The 18,475-nt window shown below is 42.1% G+C and overlaps 1 protein-coding gene across 1 annotated transcript in view; it reads right to left on the bottom strand.

The window, feature by feature from the left end:
• Positions 1–4,919: 4,919 nt before the first annotated feature.
• The window catches only part of LOC109569310 (aldehyde oxidase 4-like), a 71,660-nt gene continuing 58,104 nt past the window's right edge, over positions 4,920–18,475 (bottom strand). Inside the window, exons 29-35 of the mRNA XM_019974651.2 lie at positions 18,134–18,208; positions 16,563–16,615; positions 15,980–16,094; positions 15,753–15,818; positions 9,488–9,673; positions 7,102–7,269; positions 4,920–5,919 (exon numbers count right to left, since the gene is read on the bottom strand). Coding sequence (XP_019830210.2) covers positions 5,866–5,919; positions 7,102–7,269; positions 9,488–9,673; positions 15,753–15,818; positions 15,980–16,094; positions 16,563–16,615; positions 18,134–18,208 — 717 coding nt within the window. The 3' untranslated portion in view covers positions 4,920–5,865. The remainder of the gene's footprint in view (positions 5,920–7,101; positions 7,270–9,487; positions 9,674–15,752; positions 15,819–15,979; positions 16,095–16,562; positions 16,616–18,133; positions 18,209–18,475) is intronic.

The following is an 18,475-nucleotide window of genomic DNA, read 5'->3' as shown; positions in this document are numbered from 1 at the left end:
GGAAAACAAAGTGCAATACATAAACCCGAGCACAGAGTAAAGACATGCAGAAGAAGCAATCTTAAAGAAAGAAATGAGACCTGGAGCCTAGATGGGAGAGATAAAGCCTGAAGAACAGGACAGCTAAAGGAGTAAAAGGAAGAGGTGGAGGAGAAGCAACCATGAACACTTGAAGACACTTTCTGTGAGCTGAGAGAGATCTGAGTCTAGAGATTGGACATTCTCCTCAAGTTCCACGCTAGGTTAAAGAAAAAGACACACACCTGACATCCGCTGACAGCATCTTGGAACTCTGAGGATAAAAAGAATTTCTTACAAGGTATTAGGTTGAAAGAAATCAGTTGATAAAGAATCCTCCTGCAGTGCAGGAGACCCTGGTTCAATTCCTGGGTTGGGAAGATCCCCTGGAGAAAGGAACGGCTACTAATGCCAGTATTCTGGCCTGGAGAATTCCATGGACTCTATAGTCCATGGGGTCACGAAGAGTCAGACACGACAGAGCGACTTTCACTGCACTTCAGGTTGAAAGATCAAGTTTTCTATGAAGGAAAAAGACTCAGTCTGGCATCGAAGTGCTTGCTGCCACATTGGACGCTAGAGGGCAGGAGACTAGCAGCTGTAGGTTGGTTTCTGAGAGGAGAGAAGGGCACTGGAGACCCTGTTGGTGGAAATAAGTATTCCTGCCTGGGTAACAACCGCCTTACCTGAGGAGAAGGATCACACAAAAAACAACCCTGATAAGAAAGGTGAAGGGGAGTGCAAGTCTGAATAATAAAAACATAGGACATTAATTATATAACTTGTTATTTATTATATGTATAAATAAATAGAAAAATTGAACACTTCAAACAATTATAAGGCACAAATGAAATGGATTACCATTTAAAAATGATGACTAGAAATTTGATGAGAAAAATTACCCCAAACCTAGCATATACTATTTGTATGTACATGCCACATGTATATGTATACGTATATATATACACTAAGATATATATAGATATACAGGGCTTCTGAAGTGGCACTAGTAGTAAAGAACCTGCCTGCCAATACAGGAGACATAAAAGATATAGTTTTGATCCCTGGGCTGGGCAGATCCCCTGAAGAAGGGAATGGCAACCCACTCCAGTATTCTTGCCTGGAGAGTCCCCATGGACAGAGGAGCCTGGTGGGCTACATACAGTCCATGAAGTTGCAAAGAGTCAGACATGACTGAAGTGACTTAGCATGCATACATGTATATATGTATGTATTTATATATGTGTGTAAGTGTGTGTACTAAGAAACATGTTTAAAGTGAAAAAGGAAATGATTAAATATAGATGGGTGAAAGACATATCAGGCAAATGTTAACAACAAAATTTGTCTTTTCTTATTAATATAATACTTCTGCTCTTATACCTGTCAACCAGGGCTCAGAGTTGTAGAGCTCTGCAGGAAATTGTACCTTCTTGAACACTTCTACCCAGTCATTTACTGGTTCAGAGCAAATTGATTTTCTTGACCTAGTATCAATTTCTAGATAATAAAATTTAGGTAAGAGTTTTAAAAAGGCTTCCCTGTGGCTCAGCGGTAAAGAATTCACTGCAATGCAGGAGACCTGGGTTCAATCCCTGGGTTGGGAAGATCCCTTGGAGGAGGAAATGGCAACTCACTCCAGTATTCTTGCTTGGAAAATCCCATGGACAGAGGAGCCTGGCAGGCTACAATGGGGTGGCAATAGAAGCAGACAAGACTTAGTGGCTACACAACAACAATGAGTTTTAAAACCTCATATTTTTTCCCTGAGGTTTTATTTGTAATTAATAACATCATCTGGTACAGTGTGATAATAACCGAATTTAATCAAATTCAACTGAATAAGTAAGGAAAGCATATAGCAAACAAATGATATGAAATTTCTGGGGCAAGTACTGACTTAAAATATTGAAATGTTATATATACATAAATTGTGTATTTCTTTGAAGGTAGAATTCGGTTCAGTTCAGTCGCTCAGTCGTGTCTGACTCTTTGTGACCCCATGAACTGCAGCACGCCAGGCTTCCCTGGCCATCTCCAACTCCTGGAGCCTAGTCAAACTCATGTCCATCGTGTCGGTGGTGCCATCAAACCATCTCATCCTCTGTTGTCCCCTTCTCCTCCCATCTTCAATCTTCCCAGCATCAGGGTCTTTTCCAAAGAGTTGGTTCTTCATATTAGGTACCCAAAGTATTGGAGTTTCAACTTCAGCATCAGTCCTTCCAATGACTATTCAGGACTGATTTCCTTTAGGATGGACTGGTTGGATCTCCTTGCAGTCCAAGGGACTCTCAAGAGTCTTCTCCAACACCACATTTCAAAAGTATCAGAATTATTCTTTTTTATAAAGGTAATTAATCCAATGTATAACTGTGAGTTACAACGTACACCTATGTAGAATTTGCAGGTTAATAAACTCATGAATCAGGGAGGATCACTTTGGGAGATGTGTGTGGTAGACTGGAGGTGAGATTCTCAGTGCCCCTTCCTGGAAGGACCTGCCACCCGGCTGTAGGGAGTGTTGTTGGAGTGTGGTCTCCAGCTGTCAGTGCCCTCGGGGTCTCCTTAGAGCAGAGGAGTTTCTTTGTTCAAGGTTAAGCTTTTCCAGGGCAGGCCTGTAGTCAGTGAACCAGTCACTAGGAGATATACAGGCCTGTCCATTTCAGCCTGAGCAGGACTGCTCCATGGCTCAGTGCTCGGTCCAGGGCTCCCTGCTAGGGTCCTGATGCTTAGAGGGACCTGTATCAGTTAGACTTCTCCCTCTGCCCAGTTCTGCTTCCTCAGCCTTTCCTTCCCAGGCTGTTGTTCAGTCGTTCAGTCGTGTCTGACTCTTCGTGACCCCATGGACTGCAGCACGCCAGGCCTCCCCGTCCTTCACCATCTCCCAGAACTTGCTCAAACTCATGTCCATCAAGTCGGTGATGCCATCCAACCATCTCATCTTCTTTCGTCCTCTTCTCCTCCGGCCTTCAATCTTTCCCAGTGTCAGGGTCTTTTCTAATAAGTCAGCTCTTCACATCAGTTGGCCAAAGTATTGAGCCCTAAGAAACATCGTGCTCCCTAAACTCTGTCTCAGCACTTTCTTTCAGAAAAGTCAACTTGTGATCCCCTGGCTCTGATAGTGTTAAGAATATGGCTAATTTACACCATAAAAAGTATCAAGCGAAGAGGAGTTAAAGATTTTCCCTTGAAGGAAACAATGTAGATATCCAAGCATTCTTATATCCAAGCATTTACTCTCTCCCTCTTTTTGACCTCCCCCATTTCTAAAAGCCAAGATCATGCCCGGTGCTTCAGGGTCAAGATACTGAAATGAAATCAAATCCTTCCCAGCCACTATTCACTCAATTCCATTTCTCTAGTATTTTGTAAGGTTGCACAAAACTGTTCTATCATAAACTTTCGGTCCAGGAGAAGTAAGACAGTTGGGCCCTGTGTGTCTTTTAAGTTGAAAGGAAAAAGGCAGCAAGCATAGTACCTGCCACATAATATTATTTCTGTTCTGACAAACTTTTATTGAGCTTACAGTTAAGCAGTAGTAAAGGTAAGTTTCTATGAGTGACAAGCACTAGCAGCTTTGCCCAGAATTAATAATGATCATGTACTCTATCACTCAGAGTATGCTTGACTGTTTACTGAGTCCTCTGGCTGAAAGCTTGTATTTTACATTTCTCATACAACTATCACTGTAATAACATCTAAAATTAGACACACAATAACAGATATTTATCTAAATTAGTAATATAGATTGTTTATAATATAAACTGTCAAATTTTAAAGGCATCAATATAGCAATCTTATATTTGAAACTTGCTATCCATTAAACTGTACTATTTTTATAAATTCTTCCTCCCCAACTCTAGTTCTTCTACTTAACTAAATACTACTGAAGTGATCAGATTTATTTTGTAAAAATCCAGTTTCTGTTATCAGAAGTCTTGTTCACACAGTCTAAGAAGTATAACACTCTTAAAATTATGTTTGTGATGAATGTGTCTTTCCTATTTTACTGCTAGAAAAATATATCAGCTACCTTATTTTTACTGTTTTGCCTGGGACAAAGAGTTTTTGTGGGCTGGGTTCCAGGTAATTTAGATTACTAGGTGAATTAATGGAGAAGGCAATGGCACCCCACTCCAGTACTCTTGCCTGGAAAATCCCATGGACGGAGGAGCCTGGTAGGCTACGGTCCATGGGGTCGAGAAGAGTCAGACACGACTGAGCGACTTCACTTTCACTTTTCACTTTCATGCATTGGAGAAGGAAATGGCAACCCACTCCAGTGTTCTTGCCTGGAGAATCCTAGAGACAGAGGAGCCTAGTGGGCTGCCGTCTATGGGGTCGCACAGAGTCAGACACGACTGAAGTGACTTAGCAGGTGAATTAAAAGGCAGTTAAAAACACATGTACACACACATACACACACACCCCTACTCCTCACAGAATAAGAGGCTGACTGGTGAGCCTTTCCTTTCTATTTGCCAACCTTCTCTTCTTCCAGTCTAGTTTTACACACACACAAAGAGTTGCTACAAACTTATTCTTCCACCACAAAATTACAATTAATAAATGCAGAGCTTTTTTTTATTGGAATATAATTGCTTTACAATGTTGTGTTGGTTTCTGTTGTACAGCAAGGTGAATCAGCTATGTGTATACGTATATCCTGTCCCTCTTGAGCCTCCCTCCCAGCACCCCCATCCCATCCCTCCAGGTCACCACAGAGCATTGAGTTGAGCTCTGTGTGCTATACAGCAGCCTCCCACTAGCTAGACATTTTACACATGATATTGTATATAGGTCAATGCTACTGTCTCAGTTCATCCCACCCTCTCCTTCCTTCCCTTCCTTCCATGTCCATTCTCTACGCAAATGCAGAGCTTTGATACCCAGCACACAGATCCCAACAAATGATTTAGTTTATTCGTGTTTCCAAACTTCACGGGAGACTGAACATCTTCTCTGGCATAAGACTACATTTCCTCAGGAAAATGCAATGTAAAATAGCTAAGAAATAACTGTAAGAGAACCCTGAGGATTTTGTGGCCCTTTGATGGCAAAAGGAAGGGGGCTCTGATTTCACCTTTTAGACACTAAGCCAAAAGAAGGGACACCAGGGTGATCTGAGAGAGCCGTTTTCCTCTGTGCTGTTTCCCAGGTAAGGAAGACATGGTGCCATGTGCATGGCTCATGGCAGACGAGGACCCGCTGGAGGCTCTGGATAGTTTGCCTCTCTGAGCCGCATCTACATGGGCTGCATGGGAGGAATGGCAGAAACCAAGGATTGTGCTGGGCTTTCAAGTTGGAGATCATGAGCAGGTTTCAAGCATCTCTTCCAACTCTGCCTTCAGAGACCTCTTGTCTGTGGTTTGGAGTTGGCTGACGTGGGGTATTTACAACGTGGAAATTGGCAAATAAAACAAATCATTGATTTTTCGAGAGGAACTGGCTACTACAGGCACACCATTGGCTTCGGGGAATCCCAAGAGTTTTGGGGGTGAATGATTTTGGGGGTGAGCAAACTTGTGTAGAACAAAGTACGAGCAGTCTCTATTGAGTTGTTGGGTAATGAAAACTCCACCACTGTTGAAAATTCTCATGCTTTCGATATTCATGATAATACAAATGAAAAGAAGAATTTTTGACTCTAAACTTCCTTATACATTTTGGTGAAAATGTGAATCCTAAAACATAATCATACAGTGGTCTAAACCACAGAGAATAATGAAAAGATGCTAAAATTACCCTCGAAAATTTGAGGGCCAACCTACATTTTGCTTGGGTTTGAAAAATTTAAGGTCAAACATGTATTCTTGCAATTTTTGAGGAAAAGACGTTTTCTGAGGATTAAGACACATGGATGGACCAAGGTGTAAATGTTGATGGATCATCTCTGGGAATCTAAAGAAGATCAAAAGAAAAAATTATTAATAAAATGTTGTTATATGAAATAAGTTGTAATTCAGAAGACAAATTTTTTTTAAAAAAGAAAAGTCAATATCCATTTTATTCTTATCAAAATTAGATAATTTTCATATTTCTTTCAATCCTTGAGTTTTAAATCTCCTTATTCTCATATACTTCTTATGTTTGGGATAAGATGCATCTTATTTAGAAGCCCTGTAATTTCAAAGGCATAAAGTGCAATCTAATTCTTAAAAAGGTTTTAATTGGAGGATAATTGCTTTACAATGTTGTGTTGGTTTTTGCTATATAGCAACATGAATCAGCTGTAAGTATGCATGTATCTCCTCCATCTTGAGGAGATGAAATTTTTTTACACCAGAGACTCATTTAGGGCTGCAGTAAGCAGTTCAGTATAGAAACAGTCTCTGATGATAGTTGTAGATGTATTTTTAGCAGCTGGAAAATGGACCTATTATCTATTAGTGTGTGATTACAGGGCATATCAAAGTGTGCCCAGTGACTTGATGTGCATGCATGCTAAGTCACTTCAGTCGTGTCTGACTCTCTGCGACCCTATGGACTGTAACTTGCTAGTCTCTGTCCATGGGATTCTCCAGGCAAGAATACTGGCATGTTGCCATGCCCTCCTCCAGGGGATCTTCCCAACCCAGGGACTGAAGCCGTGCCTCTTGAGTCTCTTGCACTGGCAGGCAGGCTCTTCACCACTAGTGCCACCTGGGAAGCCCTGTGACTTGATAGTTTCATTTAAATTATTTTTATTAGTTTGCTTAACAGATATTTTCAGAATAATTGACCAGATCTGATGTCTATTTAATCTAATTTAGTTATTAAGGCAATGAAAATAGCACATCAATTTCATCTTACAAAATGTTTAAAGTAACCTAGCATGTCCATTTGATATGAGCACTGGGTCAGTTGTGTGCTTTTATTTCGCATCTGAAACTTTAAACCATCATTTGAAGAGGGTCGCTCACTTTGCAGCTGTATTTGCAGTTTGAAGCATATAAGAAGTAGTAAGTGAAGCCAGAATGAGAATTTTCAATGGAAAAGATGAACTTGCCCTGTAATTTTTACATGGTTGTCAGATCCATACCAAGAACCTGAAAGTTCACATAAGGGGTGATTCTAACAGGGAGCTCTCCTCACCAGCCTTACCATGTCAGTGAACTGATCCACACAAGTCATTCTAATCAATTCAGGGGTTGCTGGGCTACTCAGGGTGAAAGTCTTGGTCAGCCCCCTCTCTCTGCGGGCAGCAGCCACGGCATCATATATGGCGAACAACACGGAGGATCCCAGGAACATTCCAGCCTCACCTAACCCCTGAGAAGGAGGGTAAAAGGCTATCAGAATTGCATGGTTCTTTTAAGACTAATTTATGTACACACGCACACACACACATACACACTCACTCTTCCTGACTTTACAACCCTCTGAATGTATTGCATCAGAATTACCAGAATCGAATTCCCACCCTACCCCGCTGCTTCCCACCCTCCCCACTCCCGCCATCACTCCCCCACCTGCTGATTTGTGTGTGGGGGGTCCTCCTCAGAGTGGCTCCTGGAAATGTCCCAGGGGCATCAGGACAGTGGACAGCTAAAATCTGTTTCTCCCTGCCCCCCACCGCACCTCCCCCCACCCAGGTAAAGTTCTGGAGACAGAAGCCCTCAGGGCCCTCTAGGATATTCCAACTGCAGCTCCAGAGTATTTTTACTGAACTCAAGACCACAACAAAACAACAATAATATTTGTAGCTGAGCTTGAAAGACAGTGAGATGGTTGCCCTGGAGGGGGGACTGTGGAAGTCTTTGTATGTGTTAACTTCCTTGACTGTGTGTTGGGTGCTTTTGAATGAATGATGTGGTGGCATTACATGCTGAATAATTCAGCAATGCTTCTTTTTACTAATTTTTCTTCTTTCTTTCTTCAGCATGTTCTGGTCCTTGGTCTGTGTCCAGGGCCTTAGTGGAGAGATGGGTCCAAGGGCCCAAGCAGATAAAGGCTATCCCAGTCTGTGGTGTTCTCTCTGAAGCAAATGTAGGGGAGAAAGGGAGAGGAGGAGCTGGCAGAAGGAGGGTTTTCCTCTGAGGAGAGGGGAGGCAGGGAGAGCAGGCAGTAGACCGGGCAGAGAGGTGGCTAGGTCCTGAGGGCCCGGGCTGTGCCCTGTGTCAGGATGGTCTTTAGCGATGTCCCTGGTCAATGTCTGGCGAAGTGGAGGTAGAGATCATTTGGACAGGAAGTCTCACCTTCCTCCCAACCTGACCTACTCCTAATAAAGAAAGCAAATTCTCTGAAAGCCTGAGGTTAAAGTTGCCATCTGTCTGGCCAGATGTGGTCAGAGAACAGAACTTCCATTGGAGAAGTTGTGTGTTTTCTACATGTGTTTGAGGACCTTGACCTAAGTCTTTATGAGCCAGTGAGAGCTCGTTGGCTCTATGGAGCCTGGGGTCAACACCTCCTGTATTTGTGGCATTAACACCTCAGAGTAAACTGTCAGTGAGAAGCTTGTGTGAAAGTTTATCCTGACTTGGGGAGAGCGAGGGGAGAGGCAGTGTAGATAAGAAAGACTTGAGTCTGGAGGGCATGGAAAGGTTGCAGAAAAGAAGGTCCAGGGCCAGTGAAATATGTCTACTTCAGTTTAATCTCATGGTGGCACTTAGCCTAATGACCCAAGATGTCTGCTTACTCCTTGGCCCTTCTTGTCTGATTCAAACTCATTTTATAATCTCTCCTGAGAGCAACTGAACAACAGCCCGAGAGTGAATACTCTACTTGGGCTTCTGAAGTCAGTGAATGTTTGCTTTTTTTCCCTTCTTTTGGGATTTGCAATTGCAAGGGTTAAGTGAATTCATGGGACTGCTTATATTTCTTTTTCTAAAAAAATTATTTTTATTTATTTGGCTGGGCTGGACCTTAGTCATGGTCCACAGGATCTTTAGTTGTAGCATGTGAATCCTCCCAGTTGCTGCATCGGGGATCTGGTTCCCTGACCAGGGGTCAAACCCTGGCTCCCTGCATTGGGAGCACAGAGTCTTAGCCACAGGCCCACCAGGGAAGTCCCTATTTTACTATTTATTGACAGAGTAGGTTGTTATGGGATGAATTGTGCCTCCTCAAATTCAGATGCTGAAGTCTTAACCCTGACTACCTCAGACTGTGACCATATTTGGAGATAAGGTCTTTAGAGAGATAATTAAGTTTAAGATAATTAAATCTAAGATAATTATGTTTAAGATAATTAAGGAATGAGGTTTTTGGGGTAGACCCCAATCCAGTATGACTGGTGTCCTTTTAAGAAAAAAAATGTTATGACACAGAGACACATTTAGTATATGATAAACCCATGATCATATAAAGGCACGGGGAGAAGGTGTACATCTGCCAGCCAAATAGAGGCTTCAAAACAAATTACACCTTCATCTTGGACCCCAACGTCCAGAACCGTGAGAAAATGTATCTCCATTGTTTAAGCAACCCAGTCTGTAGTGTTTTGTTAAGGCAGCCCTAACAAACTCACATAGAGGTCTTGGGTTCCTACCTTGGACGAGTAGATGGCGATGGGATTTTGGGAATGCACCAAAGTGACATTGAACTCTTCAGGTATTTCAGTGACGGTGGGGATTTTGTAGTCATCTGGACCTCGAGAGTAAAGCACGCCTTCTGGAGAGTATTTCAGCTCTTCTATGGTATAGAATCCCATGCCTTGGACAAATGCTCCTTCAATCTACCAGCAAAAATTCCAGTTCGTAAGTATGTGATATTGGTTGAATAAGTGTTTCAATGTGACTGAAAATGGAGCTCTGCACTATAGTAAGCCACTCTTGAAGGCACTGTGGTAGCTTTATGAATGGTCCCCAGGATCTGGAGCCTGCCATCCAGAGGTAGCCTGGTCTCATTCCCAGCTCTTCTCACCAGAGACCCCACCCTCCAGGGACCTGACACTTCTCAAATTCTGGGTAACGTGCCAAATCCACCAGATTCATTCAGATCTCCAAGTCTTGATGGTTTTTGTGTGTGTGTATATTTTTTTGGCCACGCTCATGAGGCTTTGGGATCTTAGTTTCCCAACCAGGAATTGAACCCAGGTCAGGAGAGTGAAAGCACCAAGTTCTAACCACTGGACCACCAGGAATTCCCAGGACCTCCAAGTCTTTGTAAAGCAGTTTACTCTCTTCATTGTTCACCACTCCGCTTGTCCACCTGGCAAATGCCTATTCATCCTCCAAGTCCAGTCAAAGAACAACTGCCTCTTTGGAGACTTTTGGGTCCTCCAACCATCCAAGTCCATCCTGGGTGGACTTAGGAACTGCCTCATCCAGGTTCACAGCATCTTGAACAAGTTACCCTATCAAGGTGGGATCAGAGGGCATTTTTCCTGTATACTCTCTGTTCTGGTTTTGCTCTTGCTTCACTCTCACTAGCTTGTAAGTACACCGGGGCCTGACCTTCCTGTATTCTGTCTTATTCATGGTGCCTGGTACATGGATTTTCAGTAAAATGTCTGTTGAATTACTTGTAAAAGAAGCTACTCTCTTAACTTGTCCCACCTTCTCCCCCTCTCAGGTTCACAAGTCTGTTCTCTGTGTCTGCCTCTCTATTCCTGCCCTCCAAAGAGGTTTATCAGTACCATTTTTCTAGATTCCATATATATGGGTGAACATATGATATTTGTTTTTCTCTTTCAGACTTACTTCACTCTGTATAACAGACTACTCTAGGTTCAATGAATTGAGAGAGTAGCATTGAAACAGACATTACTGTATGTAAAGTAGGTATCTAAAGGGAAGTTGTTGTATAACACAGAACACCCAACCTGGTATTCTGTGACAACCTGGAGGGGTGGGATAGGGTGGGGGTGGAAGAGAGGCTCAAGAGGGAGGGGGATGTATGTATACTTATGGCTGATCCACCTTGTTGTACGGCGGAAATCAACACAACATTGTACAGCAATTGTCCTCCAATTAAAAAAAAGCAGTTAAAAGCAATTAAAAAAAATAAAGAAGCTAACATTAAAGGAACATGAACTAGAATAAATGGAACCATGACATTGTATTTATTATAATTTCTGCACTTCATTATTTCCTTTTATAAATTACTATGGAGAGTAGATCAGTGTTAAACAAGGTGGGCTGGAAGAAATATTTTTATTAAATTAAATATTTTAAAATTAAAGCCATGCTGTGTCCTGTTTACAAATGACTGTTCTTAGGAAAAGGAAGGTCTCGTTTAAAAGGAGTATTTTCCTGGAGGTTAAAAATTGAAGTAGAGTTTGCATTTTATTGAAATGTAAAATTACAGAATAAGATAAACAAATTTAAACACTAAATTTGAATATTTCCAAATGCTTGTCCCTAAGGAAAAGATCAAATTCCAAGAGTTGCAGTTTAACCCACTTGTGGTTTTCTTTCCTTTTCCAATGGAAAAAATGCAAGATTTTCCTGATCATGACCTCTCCCTTTTTGCCTCTGCTTAAGCAATGAAGAGGCAGGAATGAGCTGGGAGGAAGGGAAGAAAAGGGAATGGGAGGTGGGGCTTGTGGTTCCTAAGCCTTACCCGCTTGCAGTGAATTTCAGGTTAAAAGTGCTTTTGTACTATGAAGTAAACTATAAGCAAGGTGAAAAGACAACCTTCAGGACGGGAGAAAATAATAGCAAATGAAGCAACTGACAAAGAATTAATCTCAAAGATGTACAAACAGCTCATGCAGCTTAATTCCAAATGGGCCAAAGAACTAAACATACATTTCTCCAAAGAAGACATACAGATGGCTAACAAACACATGAAAAAATGTGCAACATCACTCATTATCAGAGAAATGCAAATCAAAACCACAATGAGATACCATCTCACGCCGGTCAGAATGGCTGCTATACAAAAGTCTACAAACAATAAATGCTGGAGAGGGTGTGGAGAAAAGAGAACCCTCTTACACTGTTGGTGGGAATGCAAATTAGTACAGCCACTATGGAGAACAGTGTGGAGATTCCTTAAAAAACTGGAAATAGAACTGCCATATAACCCAGCAATCCCACTGCTGGGCATACACACCAAGGAAACCAGAATTGAAAGAGACACGTGTACCCCAATGTTCATTGCAGCACTGTTTATAATAGCCAGGACATGGAAGCAACCTAGATGTCCATCAGCAGACGAGTGGATAAGAAAGCTGTGGTACATATACACAGTGGAGTATTACTCAGCCATTAAAAAGAATACATTTGAATCAGTTCTAATGAGGTGGGTGAAACTGGAGCCTATTATACAGAGTGAAGTAAGTCAGAAAGAGAAACACCAATGCAGTATATTAACATATATACATGGAATTTAGAAAGGTGGTAATGACAACCGTATATGTGAGACAGCAAAAAAGATACAAAGAACAGACTTTTGGACTCTGTGGAAGAAGGCGAGGGTGGGATGATTTAAGAGAATAGCACTGAAATATGTATATTACCATATGTGAAATAGATGACCAGTCCAGGTTTGATGCATGAAACGGCACTCAAAGCCGATGCACTGGGACAACCCAGAGGGATGGGATGGGGAGGGGAGTGGGAGGGGGTTTGGGATGGGGGACACATGTACAGAAGTGGCTGATTCATGTCAATGTGTGGCAAAAACCACCACAATATTGTAAAGTAATTAGCCTCCAATTATAATAAATAATTAAAAAAAAAGTGGGGAATCCAGTCCCAGCCTAGCAAAGTTATGATGGAGCTAGTCTGGGCCTGGGTGGGCCAGGGATCCTCATTTCCAATAAACTCTACAGATCTGTTGCAGACTCTGAGGATCACATTTTGAGAAATACCGAGTGGCCCATCTGTTCCTTATAAAGTACATCAATCTATACAAACCAGGACTATATAAACCTAGGACTTAGGACAGCGGGAAGCTGTTTGCATACTAAAGCACCACAGGTCTGTCGGGTGTGAAGCCAAGCTGCTCAGCGGGTGTAGACTGTTCCTCAGGTGTGGAATGGCACTAGCTGACTCCCTGTCACGGGGCTGATCGGTAGGTTTCAGGTGGGCTGATGCTGCTGGTTTGTGGGAACCCACTGTGAGTTAGAGGCTAGAAAAAAAGCAAAGTATGCCAACAGCTGGAAAGGTTTTAACTCTAAATTTAAAAAGCCTTTGGTCATGTTCATTTTATTTGTCAGATAAAAATCAGAAATTCAGCAAGAGGGGAAAAACTTTAAGCATTTCTTTTTCCCTTCTATTTTGCTACATTGTGGTCTACTTAAAACCAATATTAATATGAATACTGTTGTAACTTTCTATTAGGTATTTATATAATGTTCCCTAATTATGAACATATTAATGTCCACTGAGGACTCAGATCATGAACTCCTTATTGCAAAATTCAGACTTAAATTGAAGAAAGTAGCAAAGACCACTAGACCATTCAGGTGTAACCTAAATCAAATCCCTTATGATTATACAGTGGAAGGGACAAATAGATTCAAGGGATTAGATCCGATAGAATGCCTGAAGAACTACAGACGGAGGTTCATAACATTGTACAGGAGACGGTGATCAAAACTATCCCCAAGAAAAAGAAATGCAAAGGCAAAGTGGTTGTCTGAGGAGGCCTTACATATAGCTGAGAAAAAGAGAAGCTAAAGGCAAAGGAGAAAAGGAAAGATATATCCATCTGAATGCAGACTTCCAAAGAATAGCAAGGAGAGATAAGAAAGTCTTCTTAAGTGATCAATGCAAAGAAATAGAGGAAAATAACAGAATGGGAAAGACTAGAGATGTCTTCAGGGAGAAGGAAATGGCAACCCACTCCAGTATTCTTGCCTGGAGAATTCCGTGGACAGAGGAGCCTGGTGGGCTGCTGTCTATGGGGTCGCACAGAGTCAGACACGACTGAAGCGACTTAGCAGCAGCAGAGATCTCTTCAAGAAAATTAGAGTTACCAAGGGAACATTTCATGCAAAGACGGGCACAATTAAGGACAGAAACAGTATGGACCTAACAGAAGCAGAAGATATTAAGAAGAGGTGGCAAGAATATACAGAAGAACTATACAAAACAGATCTTAATGACCCAGATAACCATGATGGTGTGATCACTCACCTAGAACCAGACATCCTGGAATGCAAAGTCAAGTGGGCCTTAAGAAGCATTGCTATGAACAAAGCTAGTAGAGGTAATGGAACTCCTACTAAGCTGTTTCAAATCCTAAAAGATGATGCTGTGAAAGTGCTGCACTCAATATGCCAGCAAATCTGGAAAACTCAGCAGTGGCCACAGGACTGGAAAAGGTCAGTATTCATCCCAATTCCAAAGAAAGGCAATGTCAAAGAATGTTTAAACTACCACACAATTGCACTCATCTCACATGCTAGCAAAGTAATGCTCAAAATTCTCCAAGCTAGGCTGCAACAGTACATGAACCAAAAACTTCTAGATGTTCAAGCTGGATTTGGAAAAGGCAGAGAAACCAGAGATCAAATTGCCAACTTCTTTTGGATCATCAAAAAAGCAAGAGAATTCCAGAAAAACATTTACTTCTTGAAACTGTGTGGATCACAACAAACTGGAAAATTCTTCAAAAGATGGGAATACCACACCACCTCACCTGCCTTGGAAATATGTATGCAGATCAAGAAGCAACAGTTAAAATTGGACATGGAACAATGGACTGGTTCCAAATTGGGAAAGAAGTATGTTAAGACTGTATACTGTACCTTTCTTATTTGACTTATATGCAGACTACATCATGAGAAATGCCAGGCTGGATGAAGCACAAGCTGGAATCAAGATTGCTGGGAGAAATATCAATAACCTCAGATATGCAGATGACACCACCTTTAGGACAGAAAGTGAAGAGGAACTAAAGAGCCTCTTGATGAAAGTGAAAGAGGAAAGGGAAAAAGCTGGCTTAAAACTCAACATTCAAAAAGCAAAGATCATGGCATCTGGTCCCATCACTTCATGGAAACAATGGAAACAGTGACAGACTCTTGAAGTTGGTGACTGCAGCCATGAAAGTAAAAGACACTTTCTCCTTGGAAGAAAAGCTATGACCAACCTAGACAGCATATTAAAAAGCAGAGATACTACTTTGCTGACAAAGGTCCATATAATCAAAGCTACGGTTTTTCTAGTAGTCATGTATGGATGTGAGAGTTGGACCATAAAGAAAGCTGAGCGCTGAAGAATTGATCCTTTTGAACTGTGATGATGGATAAGACTCTTGAGAGTCCCTTGGACTGCAAGGAGATCAAGCCAGTCTATCCTAAAGGAAATCAGTCCTGAATATTCATCAGAAAGACTGATGCTGAAGCTGAAACTCCAATACACTGGCCACCTGATGTGAAGAACTGACTCATTTGAAAAGACCCTGATGCTGGGAAAGATTGAAGACAGGAGGAGAAGGGGATGACAGAGGATGAGATGGTTGGATGGCATCACCAACTTGATGGACATTAGTTTGATGGACATGAGTTTGAGCAAGCTCTGGGAGTAGGTGATGGACAGGGAAGCCTGGTGTGCTGCAGTCCATGGGGTCACGAAGAGTCGGACACAACTGAGCAACTAAACTGAATGGAACTGAGGCTAAATCAGAAAGCTAAATTAGAAATCATACATATTCCTGCCATAAAGGCAACCACTGAAGAAAAGACAACTTTTCCTTGAATATTCTTCCAATATCTTATCTATTTGTGTGTGCAGTGTATACTATATATTGTAGAATTCTTGTGTCAGGCATAAACAACATTTAGAGGACTCTGGGAAAGAATTTTCTAAAGGGAACTGACCAAAAGCCCCTGTGGCGGCAGTTCGGGTATCACGCACCTGTCCAATGTCCACAGCTGGGTTTATGCTGAAAGCAGCATCCATGAAGATGTCAGTCCTAAGGAGCTGAAAACACATGAGAGAAAATGCACAATGGGAAACACTGTTTACTTAAAATAGATCTGGACTCCAATTATGTATCTGTCCCTGGTGCTTCCACTGGGAGAACATTTACAGCACAGAAAACAATGTTTGTGAAGATGGTGAACACAAACGCCGCTCTTTACCTTATGAGCCCCTGTGAGACAGTCGACTTCAACCTCGGAACAGGATGCTCCATAAACAAAATATGGGAAAGCGTTACCTTCCCCCTTCTTCCAGTCCATATTTGTCTGGTAGCCTCTGAGAAGAGAAGTCAGGAGTGAAAAGAAAAGGCATTTTCCCCACTAGTGGACTGAACGCCCGCTGAGCTCTGGGTCCTGGAGATGAAGAGAGCACCCACCCTGTGGCTGATGCTTCTCTTCCCATTTCCTGAGAGTGGGGTGGTAGTGATCAGAGTTGCAAGAGAACCACCGCAGACGTGGGGAGAAGGTCCACTGGTGTCCCACCCCTGCCCTCCACTACACAGTTGCTGGGATGGTCAGAGTGGCATGTACGGAGCTATGGCGTCCCTTCTGGTTGGTTAATAGCATGGCGGACCCTGGGAGTCCTTGGTCCTCCCCCACCTCCCTTCGCACCCCATGACCCAGGGCTGAGGGTTGACAAGGGGCCCAGAAGAGCTCCAGGGCTCTCAGGGCACTTGGTCAGATAGCTGAGTGCACACCATCCTTGCCTAAGTGTAATCTAAGCCAAAACAAGAATGTCCTTTACTTGAAATATCCAGTAGTGGAGAGACTGATGGATTCTTTGTAGGCTTCTGAAATCTGGAAGAGATGATTGGTTACAAAGAAATAAAAGTTTGGGGAAAGCAAGAGAAAGGCCTTCCATGAGGGGCTTGCTTCCTCTAGTTTGCACTGAGCTCTGTATCTAGGTTCCCCTGGAGTGAGATTCACGGCCATACAAGCCACAGGTCAGGCTTTCCAAGGGAGGCGCTTAAAGGCAGCTGCTGGCTGTATTCCAGGACTCTCTATTTTTTGAGATTGTAGTATGAAGTTTATTATTTTTTCACCCTTTTTGGCTTTTTTAAAAAATTTTATTTTATTTTTAAACTTTACAAATTGTGTTAATTTTGCCAAATATCAAAGTGAATCTGCTACAGGTATACATGTGTTCCCCATCCTGAACCCTCCTCCCTCCTCCCTCCCCATACCATCCCTCTGGGTCGTCCCAGTGCACTAGCCCCAAGCATCCAGTATCGTGCATCGAACCTGGACTGGCAACTCGTTTCATACATGATAGTAGTATACATGTTTCAATGCCATTCTCCCAAATCTTCCCACCCTCTCCCTCTGCAACAGAGTCCATAAGACTGTTCTATACATCAGTGTCTCTTTTTGGCTTTTTAAATTAGAAAACGGGCTAGGCCGCATTCATGCACTTATGTACATTAGGTATGCACACAGGTATGTATATCTATTTTTATACACACATATATGTATATGTGTATATGCATGTATGTATTCTTTTTTTTTTCATGTATGTATTCTTACCCTGACTTTTTCCCAAATAATTTGAATGGCTGTCTCAGTTTATTATGTCAGCTTCCCTGCTGGAATAAACTGGGTGGGGCTGGGAATAATTCTACTAATGGCTATAATAATAAAAACAAAATAATCATTATATTAATTAAATATAGCTTATTATATTTAATATAATTATATTAATTAAATAATTATTATAAAGTTATTAAAATAGAGTAATCTTTTGATATTAGGACTGCTGTTATCTCTGTTGCTCTGGTGAGAAAACCGAGGCCTTGAGGCACCAGGGCACAGGCCCAGGGGGCCTGGGCAGTGACAGGGCAGCGCAGCAATACTGGGTGTGTTTCTGTTTAGACCCTCTGCTGTCATCAGGGCTTCCTTGGTGGCTCAGATGGTAAAGAATCTGACTGCAAGGCAGGAAACCTAGGTTCCATCTCTGGGTAGGGAAGGTCCCTTGGAGAAGGAAATAGCAACTCACTCCAGTATTCTGGCCTGGAGAATTCCATGGACAGAGGAACCTGGTGGGCTACAGTCCATGGGGTTACAAAGAGTTAGACACAACTGAGTGACTAACACTTATTACTTATGCTGTCATCATGCTCTGTGTGAGACTGGGCTCTGAAATAAAGTCACATTGCAGGGAACACAGACATCTCTCTTACTCTTTTGGAAAAGCAGAAGTAATGTTAAGAAATGTTTTGTTCTTGAAAGGGCACCACAAATTGGTCCATGTACGCAGGATTTGACCCACCTGGGTGTATCTGCCCTTTTCCGGGCAAGGGTGATAAAGAAAACACTTACCCACACCTCCCACGTTCCCCTGGGGTTTTTCCTGATGACTGGCTCAAGACGGGCCTTAAGAATTTGGCAGGCATTCTAAAAAGAAATATTTGAAATATCAGAAATGAAGGCCTCAGGGAACAGCAAAATACTTAAATCAATTCAAATGTAGATGATCAGTTTTGTGAACCTGCTTCCTAGTCCTCTGGGCAGGGCTTCTTAAATGTGAGTCACGGATGGAACCCCTCTGAGGGAGACAGACATCCTGTGGCTCCTGAGGTGTTGACTGAAAATTATTTTTATTATCATCTTGTTTAAATATGTGTTAACATAAAGTTAGATAAAGTCTGTTTATAGTTATAG

This window comes from Bos indicus, chromosome 2 (genome assembly GCF_029378745.1).
Source record: "Bos indicus isolate NIAB-ARS_2022 breed Sahiwal x Tharparkar chromosome 2, NIAB-ARS_B.indTharparkar_mat_pri_1.0, whole genome shotgun sequence".
Classification (NCBI taxonomy): Eukaryota; Metazoa; Chordata; class Mammalia; order Artiodactyla; family Bovidae; genus Bos; species Bos indicus.
Note: the sequence above shows the minus strand (reverse complement) of the source record. Positions and strands in the feature narration are given on the sequence as shown.